The sequence below is a fragment of the Apodemus sylvaticus genome, chromosome 9 (assembly GCF_947179515.1).
Source record: "Apodemus sylvaticus chromosome 9, mApoSyl1.1, whole genome shotgun sequence".
Lineage (NCBI taxonomy): Eukaryota > Metazoa > Chordata > Mammalia > Rodentia > Muridae > Apodemus > Apodemus sylvaticus.
In genome coordinates this window covers 65,798,789-65,813,807 of record NC_067480.1, presented here as the reverse complement: position 1 = coordinate 65,813,807, position 15,019 = coordinate 65,798,789, and the positions used below count along the sequence as shown (strand labels likewise).

The 15,019-nt window shown below is 42.7% G+C and overlaps 1 protein-coding gene across 3 annotated transcripts in view; it reads left to right on the top strand.

The window, feature by feature from the left end:
- Nucleotides 1–1,666: 1,666 nt before the first annotated feature.
- Nucleotides 1,667–15,019, top strand: part of Nab1 (NGFI-A binding protein 1) — a 38,036-nt gene continuing 24,683 nt past the window's right edge. For 2 of the 3 annotated variants that reach the window (XM_052192379.1, XM_052192377.1), the window contains exons 1-2: nucleotides 1,836–1,903; nucleotides 11,526–12,357. In XM_052192379.1, coding sequence (XP_052048339.1) covers nucleotides 11,545–12,357 — 813 coding nt within the window. In that variant the 5' untranslated portion in view covers nucleotides 1,836–1,903; nucleotides 11,526–11,544. Of the gene's footprint in view, nucleotides 1,908–11,525; nucleotides 12,358–15,019 lie in introns of all 3 variants that reach the window. The other variant, XM_052192378.1, reaches the window with a different exon arrangement.

Sequence of the window (15,019 nt, the reverse complement as noted above, 5' to 3'; positions counted from 1 at the left end):
AACACACTGTCTAATGTGCCCAGAAAATAAACAAGGAAGGACTTGAGTGGTTAGTTGTAGAGATGATCAGCTCCAGACGCATTTCCTTGTCCTTACAGCCTTCAGCGCGGCAGATGCACGCCCTACCAGAACACAGCATGCTAGCTATTCCAATTGGACTCGATTCCAGAGGAGGCAGTGCAGGTGAGCTCACCAACTTCATGAATCACTAACTTCGTTGCATAAAGATACACGAGCCCCTCCCCCTAAGCTTTTCAGAACCAACGATGTTTGCAGACCATCAGACTTCCCAGTGAGGGATTAGAATTTTTGTGGATGTCATTTCTCAACTACCCATTAATCTCTACCTTTCCACACCAGTCAAGAAATTGTCTCAGTAGCCCTGACTGTACTACAACCACCCAAATTCAGTTTCTCTTCACTGAGCAGGGGCATAAACACTGAACTGGAGTGGCAGGGAGACACTTCTAGCAGTGATTTCTTCTGAAGAATTTGAGGAACTAAGCATATTTATTTAAAATACCAACTATTCTAGACAGGCTTGTTACTAACAGGGAAGATAAGCTATTTCAGCTTAACTATATATCTAAGCCTATAACTATCTATTTAGCTAGTTAAGTACATATCTATTCCATTGACATCACTCATTTGTAGAACATGTTTTTACAAAAAGGAAAAAAGGGTTTATTTAATAAGGCCTTTTTCTTTCAATATTATCATCCCATCCATTGTTGCAACATAAAGATGTGGTTTGAAGAATTTTTCTTCTCAAAGAATGCCTTGTATCCCCTTCAACCAAGTAGGCACACTCTGGGAGGCCAGCCAGGAAGTGGGAAGGGCCTCCTATATAAAACTGGATTTTTATGTATACATTAAAACAGGATTCTACCTGTATTGCAGTAAGAGCACACCATTAAAACTCGAATTCTTTTCTTTGAACCCACCCCCTCCCCAAAGGCGGCAAAGCTAGATTTAATTTTTTTCTAAAATTTTGGCAATAGCTTCAGTTTTGGAGATGCTTTAACACTTTCTTTGGCTAGAAAAGTTTATGCAAACCAAGCTCAAAATTTCTACACCTTGCCTTAAGAACTCTATTTTGACACACTCAGGACAGCACCAGTGGTGTCATTTGCCTACAGGAAGACAACAGAGAATAGCCCGTAAAGTAACACAAGGTTTCCAAAAGTAAAAAGGGTGGCATTAAGTTACCAGGCCAGAGGTTTCCTTTTCCTCCCTCCTCAAACCAGGCCCGGGCTAGGGTGGGGACAGGGTCGGGTGGGCGAGGTGGGACAGCGCCACACCTGCGGTTCCGTGACCCCCCCCCCTGGGCGGGCCCTGGGCTTGGCAGGCAGCACGGTCCTGGCTCAACGGGAGCCTCCACCTCCTCCGACCCGCGAGCGCGCCCCCACCCGCGTGCTCCCTGCTGCCGTGGGAATGGGCCGCCCCCCGGACCGCGCCGAGCCTCAGCCCCGCCGGCCCCCACCCCCGCCCCGCGGCCGCCCACGCCGGGATCTGCGTCACTCGGCCGCGCGTGGGCGGGAGCCGGAGCGGCGAATGGAGCAAGAGCGGAATCTCCCGATGTGACAGCGCGCGGCGCGGGGCGGGGCGGGGGCGGCGGAGGTGGCGGGGGAGGGAGAGGGAGAGGCCGAGGGAGGGGCGGCGGGAGAGGCCGAGGGAGGGCGCCCCGGGCCGCCGCCGCCACCGCCACCGCCTTCGCCGCCCGCCTCCGCCCGAGCCTCCGCCCGCGCGGCCAAGCGAGCGCCGTCGGGGCGGGCGGGGGACGGAGCGCGCGCCCACCGCGTCCCTGCCCCCCTCGATGGGTGCGGGGGCGTCCCGGCCGCCGCAGCCGCCGCAGGAGCCCGGCAGAGCCGTCGTCGCGGAGCGCGCCGCAGCCGCGGGCCGCGTAGGTACCGGGAGGGCCTCGAGACGGAGCGGGGGGCGCGGACGCGTGGCTCGGCGGGGCCGCAGCGTCCGACCGGGCTGGGGGCGCGGGCTGGGCGGGGAGGATGCGCTCGCGGGCCCGCGTGGGGGTGCCAGCTCCGCGGCGACCAGGGACTTCCCAAAAGTGCCGCTGAGTCTCCGTTTTCTTCCTGTTATCCGCCCCTTCCTACTGTAGTTGTGTTTTCAAAGCGGAAGGAGAGTTTTGCTTGGAAGTGGCTTTCAGAAACTTGGCACCCAGGTGCAGGGAAGCGGGAGTCGCCGAGCCTCTGAGACTGAGTGGGGAATGTGTAGACACGTGTAGGACAGAGAAGCTTTGGATGCAGGAGTGTGACCTTATGGGGACAGACACCGAAGTAAGGTCAACCCGGGAGATCTGCAAGAAGTCTCCCGGGCAGAGCTGGAATTTGCGTCTGTAGGTTGAGCTGACCCAAGTTTTTGCAGCAGCAGGCGACCAGCAGGAACCGTGCCCTGGCTCAGGGAGGTTTGGGAAATTTTGGATTGCCTGCTAATTTACAATTTGATCTGAAAGAGCTGGTTTGGAGTAAGTTGTCACTACCGATTGGTTTGCCAATGACAAGCCTGCCAACTTTACGGAGTGCAAAGATCAGAATCTCTAAGGAGAGTCTAGGATCTCATTTAAAAATATTTTGGCAGTTTTAATAGTTAGTATTAGATTGCATAGGAGCAGAGGAACCGAATTTAAAATAGATTAGTCACATCCGAAATGGTTTGCTGTTTTGTACACCCAGCAAATTACCCTTTTAAAATATTCACTTTTTGAAAATTCTTTTTTTGTACAATAAATGTTATGACATTTATAATTCATCTGCCGGTTTTAAGACTAGAGATTGGAGAGAGGATGTATAGGGTCCATTGTATCGCATAGCCCACCCGGTGGAAGCTATCTATCTTCCTGAGATTGAAAGAGCTGCTTCGGAGTGGTCCCTGGTTCTGGAAAGACTCAGTGAAACAGTATTTGGCAAAACCAGAACGGGGAACAGGGAAGGGGTGGGAGGGAGGACAGGGGAAGAGAAGGGGGCTTACGGGACTTTCGGGGAGTGGGGGGGGGCTAGAAAAGGGGAAATCATTTGAAATGTAAATAAATTATATCAAATAAAAAAAAAGACAAAAAAAAAAAAAAAAAAAAAAAAAGAAAGAGCTGCTTCACACCCAGCCTCTGTGCCAGTACAAGTGACTGCGATTGAAGGTTTCTTATTCCAGCTTTCATCTTTTGAGACATTTAATTCTGTTCTTTCATTGAACTCAAGCAGATTAATAAGTATGCTGGTAAGAATTTGTAGATGTGCAGCATGGTCGGCCTTCTTAAACTGTTTCCAGTTTAGATATTGGAACATAACATCGTGAAAGAAAATAATTTCAAGGAGATATTGACCATCTTTTGCTTAACCTGCCATTCCACTACTGAGCATACTTTTTCTCCAGAGGCCCAGTCTCCTGTTATGTGGGACTGTATTAGCGACAGCTGTAAGAAACATATACATGAGGCAGTGGATATTTTACTTCATTCTGTCCCTTAGATGTGAATATATTTCAGATGGCAAATTCTTAAGCTCCATATAGATGATACAGAAGATTTTAATGAGCTATTAAGTCTAATAAATTTCATCAAATAAGTAAGTGATTGTAATCGCATAATCATACCTAAACTAAAAGTGTTTCTTTTGTTACTGGTTAATAACAACCATGCCCTATAGAAAACCTAGTATTGCCTCCTCTTCATTATTTAAACAATTTCGTATCTCTTTTACTTCAGCTTATGGTTTATTGATCTTTGTACAGTAGATGCTTTGAAAGAAGAAATTATGAAATGGGACAGACCTTTGAAGAATTTGTTCAATGAATTCTAGATTTTAAGAGTAAAAAATGGGTGGATGAAAACAAGTGTGTTAGAGTTTTGTGTCTAGTGACTTAGAATCTGTCCTAGAGTTAGGCCTTGGCTATTATAATAAACCTGGTTTTGTTTCATTTTTTTAAAGGAACTCTAAATTTTTGACATAATGTGAATGTGCTCTGTATACCCCAGGGCCATCATATATTTGTGTTGCTTTTATGAAACTGACTATCTTATTAGTTTCAGATGGTGCTAATGTGCGACTCCTTTACATGTTCATATTTTCTCTGTGGATCTTATCAAACATATTAAAGAATAAAAAGCAGCCACTGGAGTATAGTATAAGAATACCAGCTCCTTTGCTGGAGTCTCACTTTTCTCTCACCTGCTTCTTTTAATCCTTGAGTGGCGGAAAGAAAAGTTGTGTGGTTATTATAGTAAGTGCACCTTTCCTTTCTGATCTGATATGCTCAATAGCTCATACAGTAGTAGAATATACTCTCATCTTAATAATGGAACAAGAGGGAAATTTAGAAGTTGATGCTGGGAAAAATGCATCACTCTTCATCTTGAGAATTCTCACAGCTAAAACATATCATTAAGCTTTCAAATAATGTGTCATTTCTCAGCACATTATATTCAGAAGCTGTATGTTAATTTACATGGCATGTCAGTACTTTTTACAGAGGAACTTCTGAAGCCCGTGAGATTTATATATGTATACATGCTGCCTGCAGTCTACCTAGATGGCCTTAATGCTTGCCAAATGCCTTTTCTATTGGCTGAACATTCCCATCTGCCATGAGTTGTTAGTGTTTATCTGTTGGTATTAATATGTAGTTGTTTAATAGACAAGTAAGTCCAATTTACCTTTTCTTAATTTTAGTAAACATGTTTTAAACCTACCTTTTATTGTTTGGACTGAATTTTAAAGGAGTCTCTTTAAAAAAAAAAAACTGTTCCCAGTTTTATTCCAGAATTTTAGGAAGAATCCATAGGAAAGAATACTTTATCCCAAATTAGCATAAATTCATTAGAAGCTAAGGGTATATATAATTCATAGCTTTGTGAGCGATAAGTCCTGAATTGTCTTGACTTAAGATTTATCACTGTGGGCTAGAGTGTGTAGCTCATGGTAGAGTGTGCCCAGCATGCTTCTGCTTGGCTGATCCCCCAGTGCCAACAAAAGCCCAGATATCACCAGTGCGTCTGAGTGAGTGTGTCTAAGGATGCTGTTTTAGAACTGGATGAGTATCCAAGGAAGGCTGTAGTCTTACCTAACCTATAAAATGCAACTGAAGCACATGGAAACATTTTCTAGCTTTGAGTTCTGGATTCTAGTATTGGAAGTGAGAAATCTCTATGTCCTCCAGGATCCTCCTCTAGACACATCCTTTTTCTGTGGTGACTGCTCCCTTTTCCCAAGCCTCTCTGCTTCAAGCTACACTCTGAAACTTTCTGGTATCTGAGAGGCTTTAAGGCCAATGTCCTCTTTATCTTTAGAAGTTCACTTGTTAGGGCAGCAGACATCACTTAGATGTTAAGAGAAAAACCATCTAGTGGAATTAATCCCCCTTCATCTGTAAATGATGCATGAGATCTTCCGTGAATTTTACACAATGCTTTCTAAGAGGTTACTATTAACCCAAAAGCCCCCAAAGTTGAAAGTTTGGGCTCTGTTACATAGATTAGTCAGGCCTCATGGGAGATGCTGCTCTTGGTTTCTTGTTAGCCCCTGAAAGGTCTTCTGAACTGTCCTGGACCTCTTGAGAGTGTACTGAATAGATATTCAGAGGTGCTAAATATGTAAGCGGCAATCATTCTTTCAGTATTGCAGGAAAATATTTAAGAATAGACGCGGATCTGTTCAATTTATAAGATGCTTGCTATTTATTTGAAACACACTGCATTGGACTTTTAGGAACACAGACAAGCATGACCCTGGGTCTCTCATGTTTGAACTCAGATTTCTTTGTTGAAAATGCTGATGTGGGGGCTGGGTTCACACACAATGAACATCACAGTTCTGACCACGTGCAACTCCTGCCCTTGGATTTCAGTCTTTGCTCTCCTAGGTAAATAGCCCTGCTGTGAGAGTCCGCAACCTAGCCCTCTGCGAAAGGATGAGGGAGGGAAAGGATGGATGTAAAGGAATGTGCTGCTACCTGATTGGCAGTTTGGGGGCCACCAGGTTACGGAGAGGAGAGGGCGCCCTTGAAATGGAAAAAGAGGCTGCTGGTGAGATTTTGACTCAAATATTAGCTTTCATTATATAGCCATCCTTGTAGAAATAGTATTCAACACAGAACACTTTGCTGAGAATGAAGGTGAATAAAAGATTAATGAGACCTAATTCCTATCATCAGGGTGCCTATAACCAAACAGTGCCTTGTCTTCAGAGGGAGGCAAAGCCCTTTGTTCTGAAACTCCTTTTGTGAAGCACTTTGCATCCTATTTATCACAGTACTTAAACATGTGCTTCTGCTTAAGTGATCTTCATGAAGGACAGTCTTTCCTCCTGGTCCTCAGAACTGGCTCAGGGCTTCAAATACTGGAATAAGTAAAACAAAAACAAAAAAAAAAAAAAAAAACCAAACCTGGGGAGGGTGTTGGACGGAAAGAAAGGAAAACATTACTGTGGGCAGTCTGAAAGCCAAGAGAAAATCTATAGCCTGGCTGAGTGTGAAAGGTTTTATGGGAAAGGCTATGGAGCAATGCCCAGGACAAGGCCCTGAGAGAAAGGTTGAAAGGTAGCTTGCGGGGTTGGGGTGGGGGAGGGAGTTACCTACATTCATAGATTGCTTGTGTTAAGATGTGGTAAACTTGCAGAGAAGAGGAAACAGTCATTCCTCATTGAAGGGGGAGCAAAAAGCAATGGAAACCGGATTGAGTGCTTTGGGAACAGAAAGAAACAGGCTGATGCTGATGATGTGGTCCAGGGAAGCAGGGAGGGTAGTGCAATGGAAAGGACTGAGGGCTGCAGAGAATGCCGAAGTCAACGAGCAGAGGAAGCCACGCCCTCCGTGCAGAGGAAGCCACGCCCTCCATCCCGGGCAGCCCCAGCTAGGCTCTGTCAGTCCTGGGGGTGGGGAGTGGGGGGGGGGGTGGGCTGCCAAATCACAGCCCAGAACAGTTCAGGCTCATCATTCTCAAATATTTCAGGGATGAGAACTACTTCTGAAATAAAATCCTGCAAATACTCAAGATTATTTTACTTTTAGCTTTGCTCATAGAGAAAACATTGGACATTCTCAAAGTAACAAATTCAGTTACACTTTAAATTAGTCTGTACCATGTGAAATCAGGGAAGTGTTTGTTCATTTACTTTCATTTTTATGAAAAGCCCAATTTTACTTTGAGATCTCTTTGTAGTGACTCCATCATCCGCTTATGAGTTATCCCACTAAGCCACGGGCTCTTTTATTTATTTGTTTATTTATTTATTTTTATGTGCACTAGTGTTCTGCATGTCTGTAGAAGGGTGCCAGATCCTTTGGAACTGGAGTTACAGACAGTCATGAGCTGCCATGTGGGTGCTGAAAATGAACATGGCTCCTCTGGTAGAGCAGCCAATGCTCTTAACCACTGAGCCGTCCTCCAGCCCCCGGAAGCAAGCCACAGGTTCTTTTTCCTTCTTTCTCTCTTTCTTCCTTCCTTCCTTCCTTCCTTCCTTCCTTCCTTCCTTCCTTCCTTCCTTCCTTTCTTTTTTATTTCTTTGTTTCTTTTTTTATAACTGTTTAAGGAATTTTTATTAAAGCAAGAATTTTATAATCCAAATCACGTTTCCTTGCTCAGTCATCAGTTCTGCCCCTTAAAACAGACCTGACATCCCAAGCTGTTCTAGAGTAAAGAATTACACAATTATAGAAAGGAATACTTTAAATTTCTGTATTTTTGCTGAAAAATTCTTTTCCCAAGGTTTATAAAACACTTGTTTTTATATTTTGCTATTTTGGGGTTTATTTATTTATTTATTTTTTGTTGTTTTAAATCAAGTAGTCCAGGGCTAGTACCGTTTGTTGGACCTGGCATTTGCAAAGTTTCCTTTTCTTTTTTAATTATGTTTATATTTTGCAATTTTTTTCATAATGTTTAAATTTCTCGATGTTTAAGATATTTTTCTTTGGTGAAGCATGAGTTTCTGTTCGTGGTCCCTGATCAATTTAGACAAGCCATGGGTTCTTTAAAGTATGGGTTTTGACCCCATGTGGGGTCATGTAATTCAGTGTGTGGGATGGTGAAGATTTTAGCAATAGTAAAAGGTTTCCGAGCAAATAAATAAAGATGTAGAATTAAATGTGTAGAGAGGCTGAGGTGTTTCTGGCAGAGTGGCCCATACTGCCTCCTGCATCTACACTGAAGCCTTGGTTAAGAACACACAACATGCAGGGCACAGTCTTCACTGCGGGGTAACCCCAAATGCAACTAGAAACCTGTTCACTCACATTCCAGACTGTGGGTAGGCTATGAATGTATATTTACTGTACAACTAAAGCTCTCTACTTTTTATAGAAACTAATAGTTTAATTGCAGGAAACCAAGGCAATATTTTTCTGCCATCATTTTGTATCAGTCTAGTATCTAATTAGCATATCCGTGGATTATATTATGTTAGGATGTTTGAGTTTAAAAATTGCTGTTTGAGTTGCTGACAAGTTTCATAAACACAAATTTATTAAATACATTTTGACTTAAGATTGGGACAGATTTTCTGAAATGGCTCTAAATACACTGCTTCCATTTTGTTCTACATACTTATGTGACGCATCATACTCAGCTCGGACAATTACAGAATAAAAATGTTGGTCAGGCCTTAAAAGTACCACAGAAGCTGTGTGTCCTGTGCTCCAACATCTTCAAACTTGGAATATAGTAGGGGAAGTCAGGGGAGGGAAATCAGTGTGCCAATATCAGAGTCAAATACTTGGGGGAAAATCAGAGAAAATACTTGGGAGAGTGACAGAGAGATTGCTGGGATACCCTGGTGAAAACTCAGTAGTCCCTTGAGATTTTGAATATCCCAGTGGTTCGGACACAGCAGGCTTGATGGAAAGGCTCCTCTTTTTCTTGGAGACCATGAAAGGCTCTGTCACCCTGAATCTTCAGCCCCAGGCCTGGAAAATTCTATTCACTAGCAAAGTAAGAATTGAGCAGTGACCGATTTTGCTCAGTTTCACATAGCACAGGCTGATCTAGGCAGGTGACCACCAGGGAGAAGCATGCAAGGTTTAGGAACTCAGTGTCACCATTTAGTGAGCCGCCAGCAGTCTGAAACAAATTCTGGATGGATTTTTTTTTCCTGCTTTCAAAATTCGTCTTTCTGATTCTGTGGTCCTTCTCACTGACGGGATTATATGCTTCGCAGGGGTAGCAGAACTGGGCTATCTTTAGGAAAAGTGAATGAGGCAGTGGCTTCTTTAAATAATGGGTTTTATGAAGAGGTCAGAGTGGCGGTGATGCTGGAACATCCTCTGGATCCTGGAACGGCCAGGTGCAGCAGCTGTCAGCTGAGTGGACTTAGTGTATCATCAGTTACTGGACCGCGGTGGTGTATCGGGGTCTCTTGATTCCCAGTTCAGAGACATTCAGGCAGAGGTTGTTGCCGGCTAATTTGACCCTCATATTGAAGCGTGAATAGTTACAGATTTGTGGAAAAGGAAAAATCTCATAGACGTTTTAAATCAAATAGAGTTAACGGATGAAGTGGTGGGTGTTAAAATTATCCCAGCAGGATTTGAAGGAAGCTGACACAGTCTTCTAGGGGGAATGCTTGGGGAGAAACCTTGCCCAGCTGTGAGGGGAATCTTGAGAAAGGCTCTTGGGTTCCAGTGTGCTAGATTTTCATGTGCTGTTCTGACTTTGGAAATGTACCCTTCATTCTTTACATTGTTAGCTGCTTTACCAGTCCATGAGGTCTCTCGCAAGAACTAGAAGGTTTGGTTAAAGTACCTGAGAAAGGAGAAGACTTGGAAACTGCTGGTTTCTAAGCCCATTATTTTACCTAAGAAGACTACATTCTAAGTTTGAGTCTTTAGAGTCTTAAGATCATTTTATATGTTTTATATGTCTAGTAAATACTCTTTTTTTTTTGTCCCATTGATATAAAATGACTGAAAGATTCTGTTAATCTAAGTCATGAACTGTTTCCTCTATTCCATGATCTGGGAAACAAATACAGTGAATTAGTTTATCACTCAGTAAACTTTGTAAGTCCACTGTTCTCTTATGGAAAGGACTGTGCATACATGTGCTTTCACGTGTGTGGATTTTTTTTTTCTGTTCTAGTGTGATAGTATGTAGAGCAGCTACACAGGCGAATGACGAGAAAGTTTCCTTGCTTCTATCCATTCAGAAGCCCTTCTGATGGATAGTGTAGTTTAATATACAGTTAAACTTGATCTACTCCTCAAGGCTGTGTTTTGGGGCCTAACATCCGATTAGGTAATAGATGGAACCTAGATAGGTCCTCACTGAGGTGATTTAGAAGAGGTATTTACTACACGGACTGAGATGGAGTGACTGTGTCAGTAGACCTGAAGTGCTGAGGTGCTCGCAGAACATGCAGGTTTTGTTGCATGGATGCATAAAGTGAGAATCTTCTTTTACATTTTGCCTCAGTTGCCAAATCCAGAATCTCACACAACAGAACAGAGGGTCTAAGGAAAATGGTTTTCAAAAGTACACTAGATGGTTTTTTTCCCTAGGTGTTAGCAGAAGCAATTGGACACTCTATATTTTTAATCTGCAGGAAATTTATTGAGGCTGTGCCTGTACTAATCCATGTAAATAGAGAGCCATTGCCTCTACTGGAAGTTGGAGGAGGTTAATTGTTGATCAAAATGTGAATAATTCAAAGGTCTTGGGAAATAGAACTGCATAAGTAGTGCTTAGAGTGATAGACTCTTTCTTGGAGTGGCTGAGATTGCAATTTTTGTACCATTGTAGTGGTGGCTTTTGAAAACAGGTCCAGGCATGATGACTTTCTGTTTTCCAGTGCTCCTAGCATCTCTGCTTCTGTTGTCTCCAGTCAACTTCCTCCACACCAGCAGAGTTGGTCTTCCGTTGGGCTTCTGTGGTTGTCTCATTTTAATCCATGGGTGTGTTGCTTACAAGGTTGCTTTGCTTAATGGAAGTACTTGGCCATCCTTCATTGCTGAGCTCATAGGAAGTGTTGATTAAGTGATAACTCTACCTCTTCTGTATCCCGCATGCCTAAGTGATCATGGTTTCTCCCTCATTCCTTCACCCGTCCATCTCTAATAACACATTTTCTTATCTTCACTTCACATTGAAATCTCTCTTTTACTGGCTAGGTTTATAAATAACTCTGTCTTGGAGGGTTTACATGAAGATTAGGCATATTAATAGTGTTCATCATGTTGCCTGGCACAAAATAGCAGTTCAGTGAATAGTGATGTGAAGGTGTCTTACTTCATCTTCACCACCATGTCCACACCATGACGGGAATAAAATGCAAAGCTGAAATCAGTCCTTTTTGAGCTTTGGTCTGAGTTCCTAGTTCGGGTTTAATGGCTGTTTTCCTTTGAAATGTAGGTCAGTTTAGCAACTGACTTTCTGAGTTGTGAAGAATAGAGCTGGATAAAGTATGAGTGTTAGGGGTGCGTCTTGTTTTGCCCATGTTGCTTTCTAAATAATGTGATGTTGCTATTTAAATAATACAATGTTGCAAGCCATTTAAAAAGTGATGAGACTTTCTTTCCTTCTTTTCTAGGTTAAGCCCATCCACAGTAATGGCCACAGCCTTACCTAGGACCCTGGGGGAGCTGCAGCTCTATCGAATATTGCAGAAAGCCAATCTGCTTTCTTACTTTGATGCCTTTATCCAACAAGGTGGTGATGATGTCCAGCAACTGTGTGAAGCTGGAGAAGAGGAATTTTTGGAAATAATGGCCCTCGTGGGCATGGCAAGCAAGCCCCTTCACGTCAGAAGGCTTCAGAAGGCTCTGAGAGACTGGGTTACAAACCCTGGCCTTTTCAACCAGCCCTTAACCTCCCTTCCCGTCAGTAGCATACCCATCTATAAATTACCCGAGGGATCACCAACATGGCTGGGAATATCCTGCAATAGTTACGAAAGGAGCAGCTCACGAGAGCCACATTTAAAAATCCCCAAGTGTGCCGCTACCACTTGTGTGCAGAGCTTGGGTCAGGGCAAATCAGAGGTGGGGAGTTTAGCACTGCAGAGCGTCAGCGAATCCAGACTCTGGCCAGGACACCATGCCACTGAAAGCGAGCACAGTCTCTCCCCCGCAGACCTCGGCTCCCCAGCCTCTCCAAAGGAAAGCAGTGAAGCCCTGGATGCTGCTGCTGCCCTCTCTGTGGCCGAGTGTGTGGAGCGGATGGCCCCCACGCTGCCCAAAAGTGACTTGAATGAAGTGAAAGAGCTGCTGAAGAACAACAAGAAGCTGGCCAAAATGATCGGTCACATCTTTGAAATGAGCGATGAAGACCCGCACAAAGAGGAGGAGATTAGAAAGTACAGCGCCATCTATGGGCGATTTGACTCCAAAAGAAAGGATGGTAAACACCTTACTTTGCATGAGGTAAGGAGCCTGGTGTGTGTTCTGGTGTGTGTGTGTGTGTGTGTGTGTGTGAGGTTGGGGAGTAGAGGGAAGAAGGGAGGAGGAGAGGGAGAGGGAGGGAGAGAGGTGTGGTCAGGGATGGGGGGTAGTGTTTGTATGGTGTTGGGAGGTGCCCGGTTGTGTTTGCAGGGCGCTGGTTGATGGGTTACAGGTAGGGACACTACTGGAGCAGCCCTGAGAATGCTGAATGGACATCTCTGTTCTGAGCAGAGGCTGTTTATTGCCCTAGGGCTGCCTTCTGTTGACCTCAAACACATTCGAGTTTTAAAACTACAGTATAAGGTAGATTTTAGAAAAATGTCAGAATTCAAGCAGTGAAGCATACATTTTGTGTTTGCAATGTGATTTGTTTCTTAGTTAAGAAATAAAAGGATTTTAAAAGCGGATCTTCGTTTATAAACCATTTTTATTAACATTTATTTATTTATTTATTTATTTATTTAAAAATAGCAAACCATAAAATGACCAGAACATAAGGCAATTTCCAGCTAGTGTGGAAAACAAAGTTGTGTTAGATGAAGGTTGGAATTGAGAGTGTAGCTTTGGCTCTTGATTTAGTTAGATGGTTAGCATACAAAGGTCTCATTGTTTCATACACACATACACACACACACACACACACACACACACGTACATCCCCATAAGCACACCTCATTTAAGTGTGTACATACCTCCTTATACTTTCTTGTTCATCTGTCCAGCTCCTGTCTTGATTATTCAGTGCAGATGTAAGCTTGTCTTTGCTGTGTAGGACGATGTCACATCTGTTTCCGTTGTCCTTTTCGTCCTGTATCTCCTCCTGGCTCAGGAGCTCTGGAACGCTTTGTTGTAATGTATTGTATCCTGGTCTGTCATTTGCTGGATAATGTCTTTTTTTGTCTTTTTTTTTTCCTGGAGTCTAATGTGTCCAGTGAGTGCTTAGAAACTGATTCATTTTCAGAAGTGAAAAAAGACTTTCATAATGAAATTTTTAAAATAACCACATACCCTCTAGAATAAAGGAGTAAACCTTCAGAAAAAAATTAGGTTGACTATAGTATTTCATTCAACATGTTTTTCTCCCCAGTCTTATACTTTAATATGGAAAGGAACATATATTTCCTGTGAAGGTATTCTGATATAAAAAGATGTAAGTTACTGACTTTTAAACTTTCACAGACTTATCTTTACTTGTTCAGACCTGAGTTCATGTTTCACAAACTGTTCTCCAGATCCCTTTGTCGGTGGTGAAACTCCATGCTGCCACGGAACCTGCCTGGTTCATCTGTGCACTGCCTTATTGGCGTTACTCACTGTAACTCTTCCCTTCCCAATGCCCTTAGGTTGTTCCCAACAGTAGTTCAGTTGTCTTTTAAAAACTTGACTGGTTCCCAGCGCACAGGTGGCAGAGGCAGGCAGATATCTGTGAGGTTGAGACCAGCATGGTCTGTCTTAGTGACTTCCAAGGCTACATAGTGAGACCCTGTCTGTCTCAAATGAAAGGAAACAAAACAACAACAAACCAAAAGCCAAAAACAAAAGGAGAACTTCTATTGTATACACGAGTCCTTTGACTTAGAGACTACTGTTTCCCGAGTGGTTGTCCTTCCTTTGTCACTTGACTGGTTTATCACATGTGAGTTTGGGTTTACTCGGTCTTAGCTGTTGATCTGATCCTGTGGCTCAGCTGATCCTTACATTCCTCCCTCGGGCAGACGCTCTTCAACTGAGCGCCTTTACCGGCCAGTGCAGTCTGCTGCATGGAAACACACACACTTCTTCATTACTCTTGCTTTTCTTTTTTTCTTTGTTTTGGCTTTCTTTTTTTATGGTTTTGTTAATCTTATACATTTTCCTTCCAAACAAAATTCTAGATACAGTTATTAAGTTTCTAAAAAAAAAAGCGTCATTTTGATTAGAAAAGTTTTACGTGTAAGTTAACTTGGTAATAGTCAGCATGTTTATAGTAATGGGACCTATAGGTGAGTATGGTGTATGTTTTTTCCTATTTAGATTTCTTACTAATTACATGAGTAATTAATTTCATATTTCTTTTAGTTACCTAATTATATTAGTAATTAATTTTGTATTTTGCATATTTCTTATTTGGCCAAATTCTTATATGTTGAATGTCTGTATTACATATATTTAATTTTTCAGGTTGATTTAAATGAGATTTTTTTTTCCTCACTATATTTTTAATGTATCACTGGCTGAATTTTGTATGTTAATATTGTTTTCAGCAATTTTACCATCTGGTCGTTTAAAATAAATGGTTTTGAATATGAAGGCTGAAGTTCATGATTACAGAATTGATTAGCAAGAGTGACTGCAATCACATCTAATCTGTGATTTGGTCTCTTTTGGAATTACTTTACACAGTGATTGGGTCTCATCAAGTTTCCGGCTTCACAGGGGCCAGTGAGCCAGAGGATTCCAATGCTCTTTTGTGCTTTTATTTTTATTACCTATAAACAATAAAGGTATCCAGCTGAAAAGCTGTAATTAGTAGGAAGAGGGTAACATGTGTTGGGGATTTTAGTTTCATGCCCTAATCTATTTTTTAATGTAACTTTTAAGTTTTTCAGATGAAACACAAAGTTGAGTGGAAAACTTATACTTTTATCAAATTAAAAGTAATGTT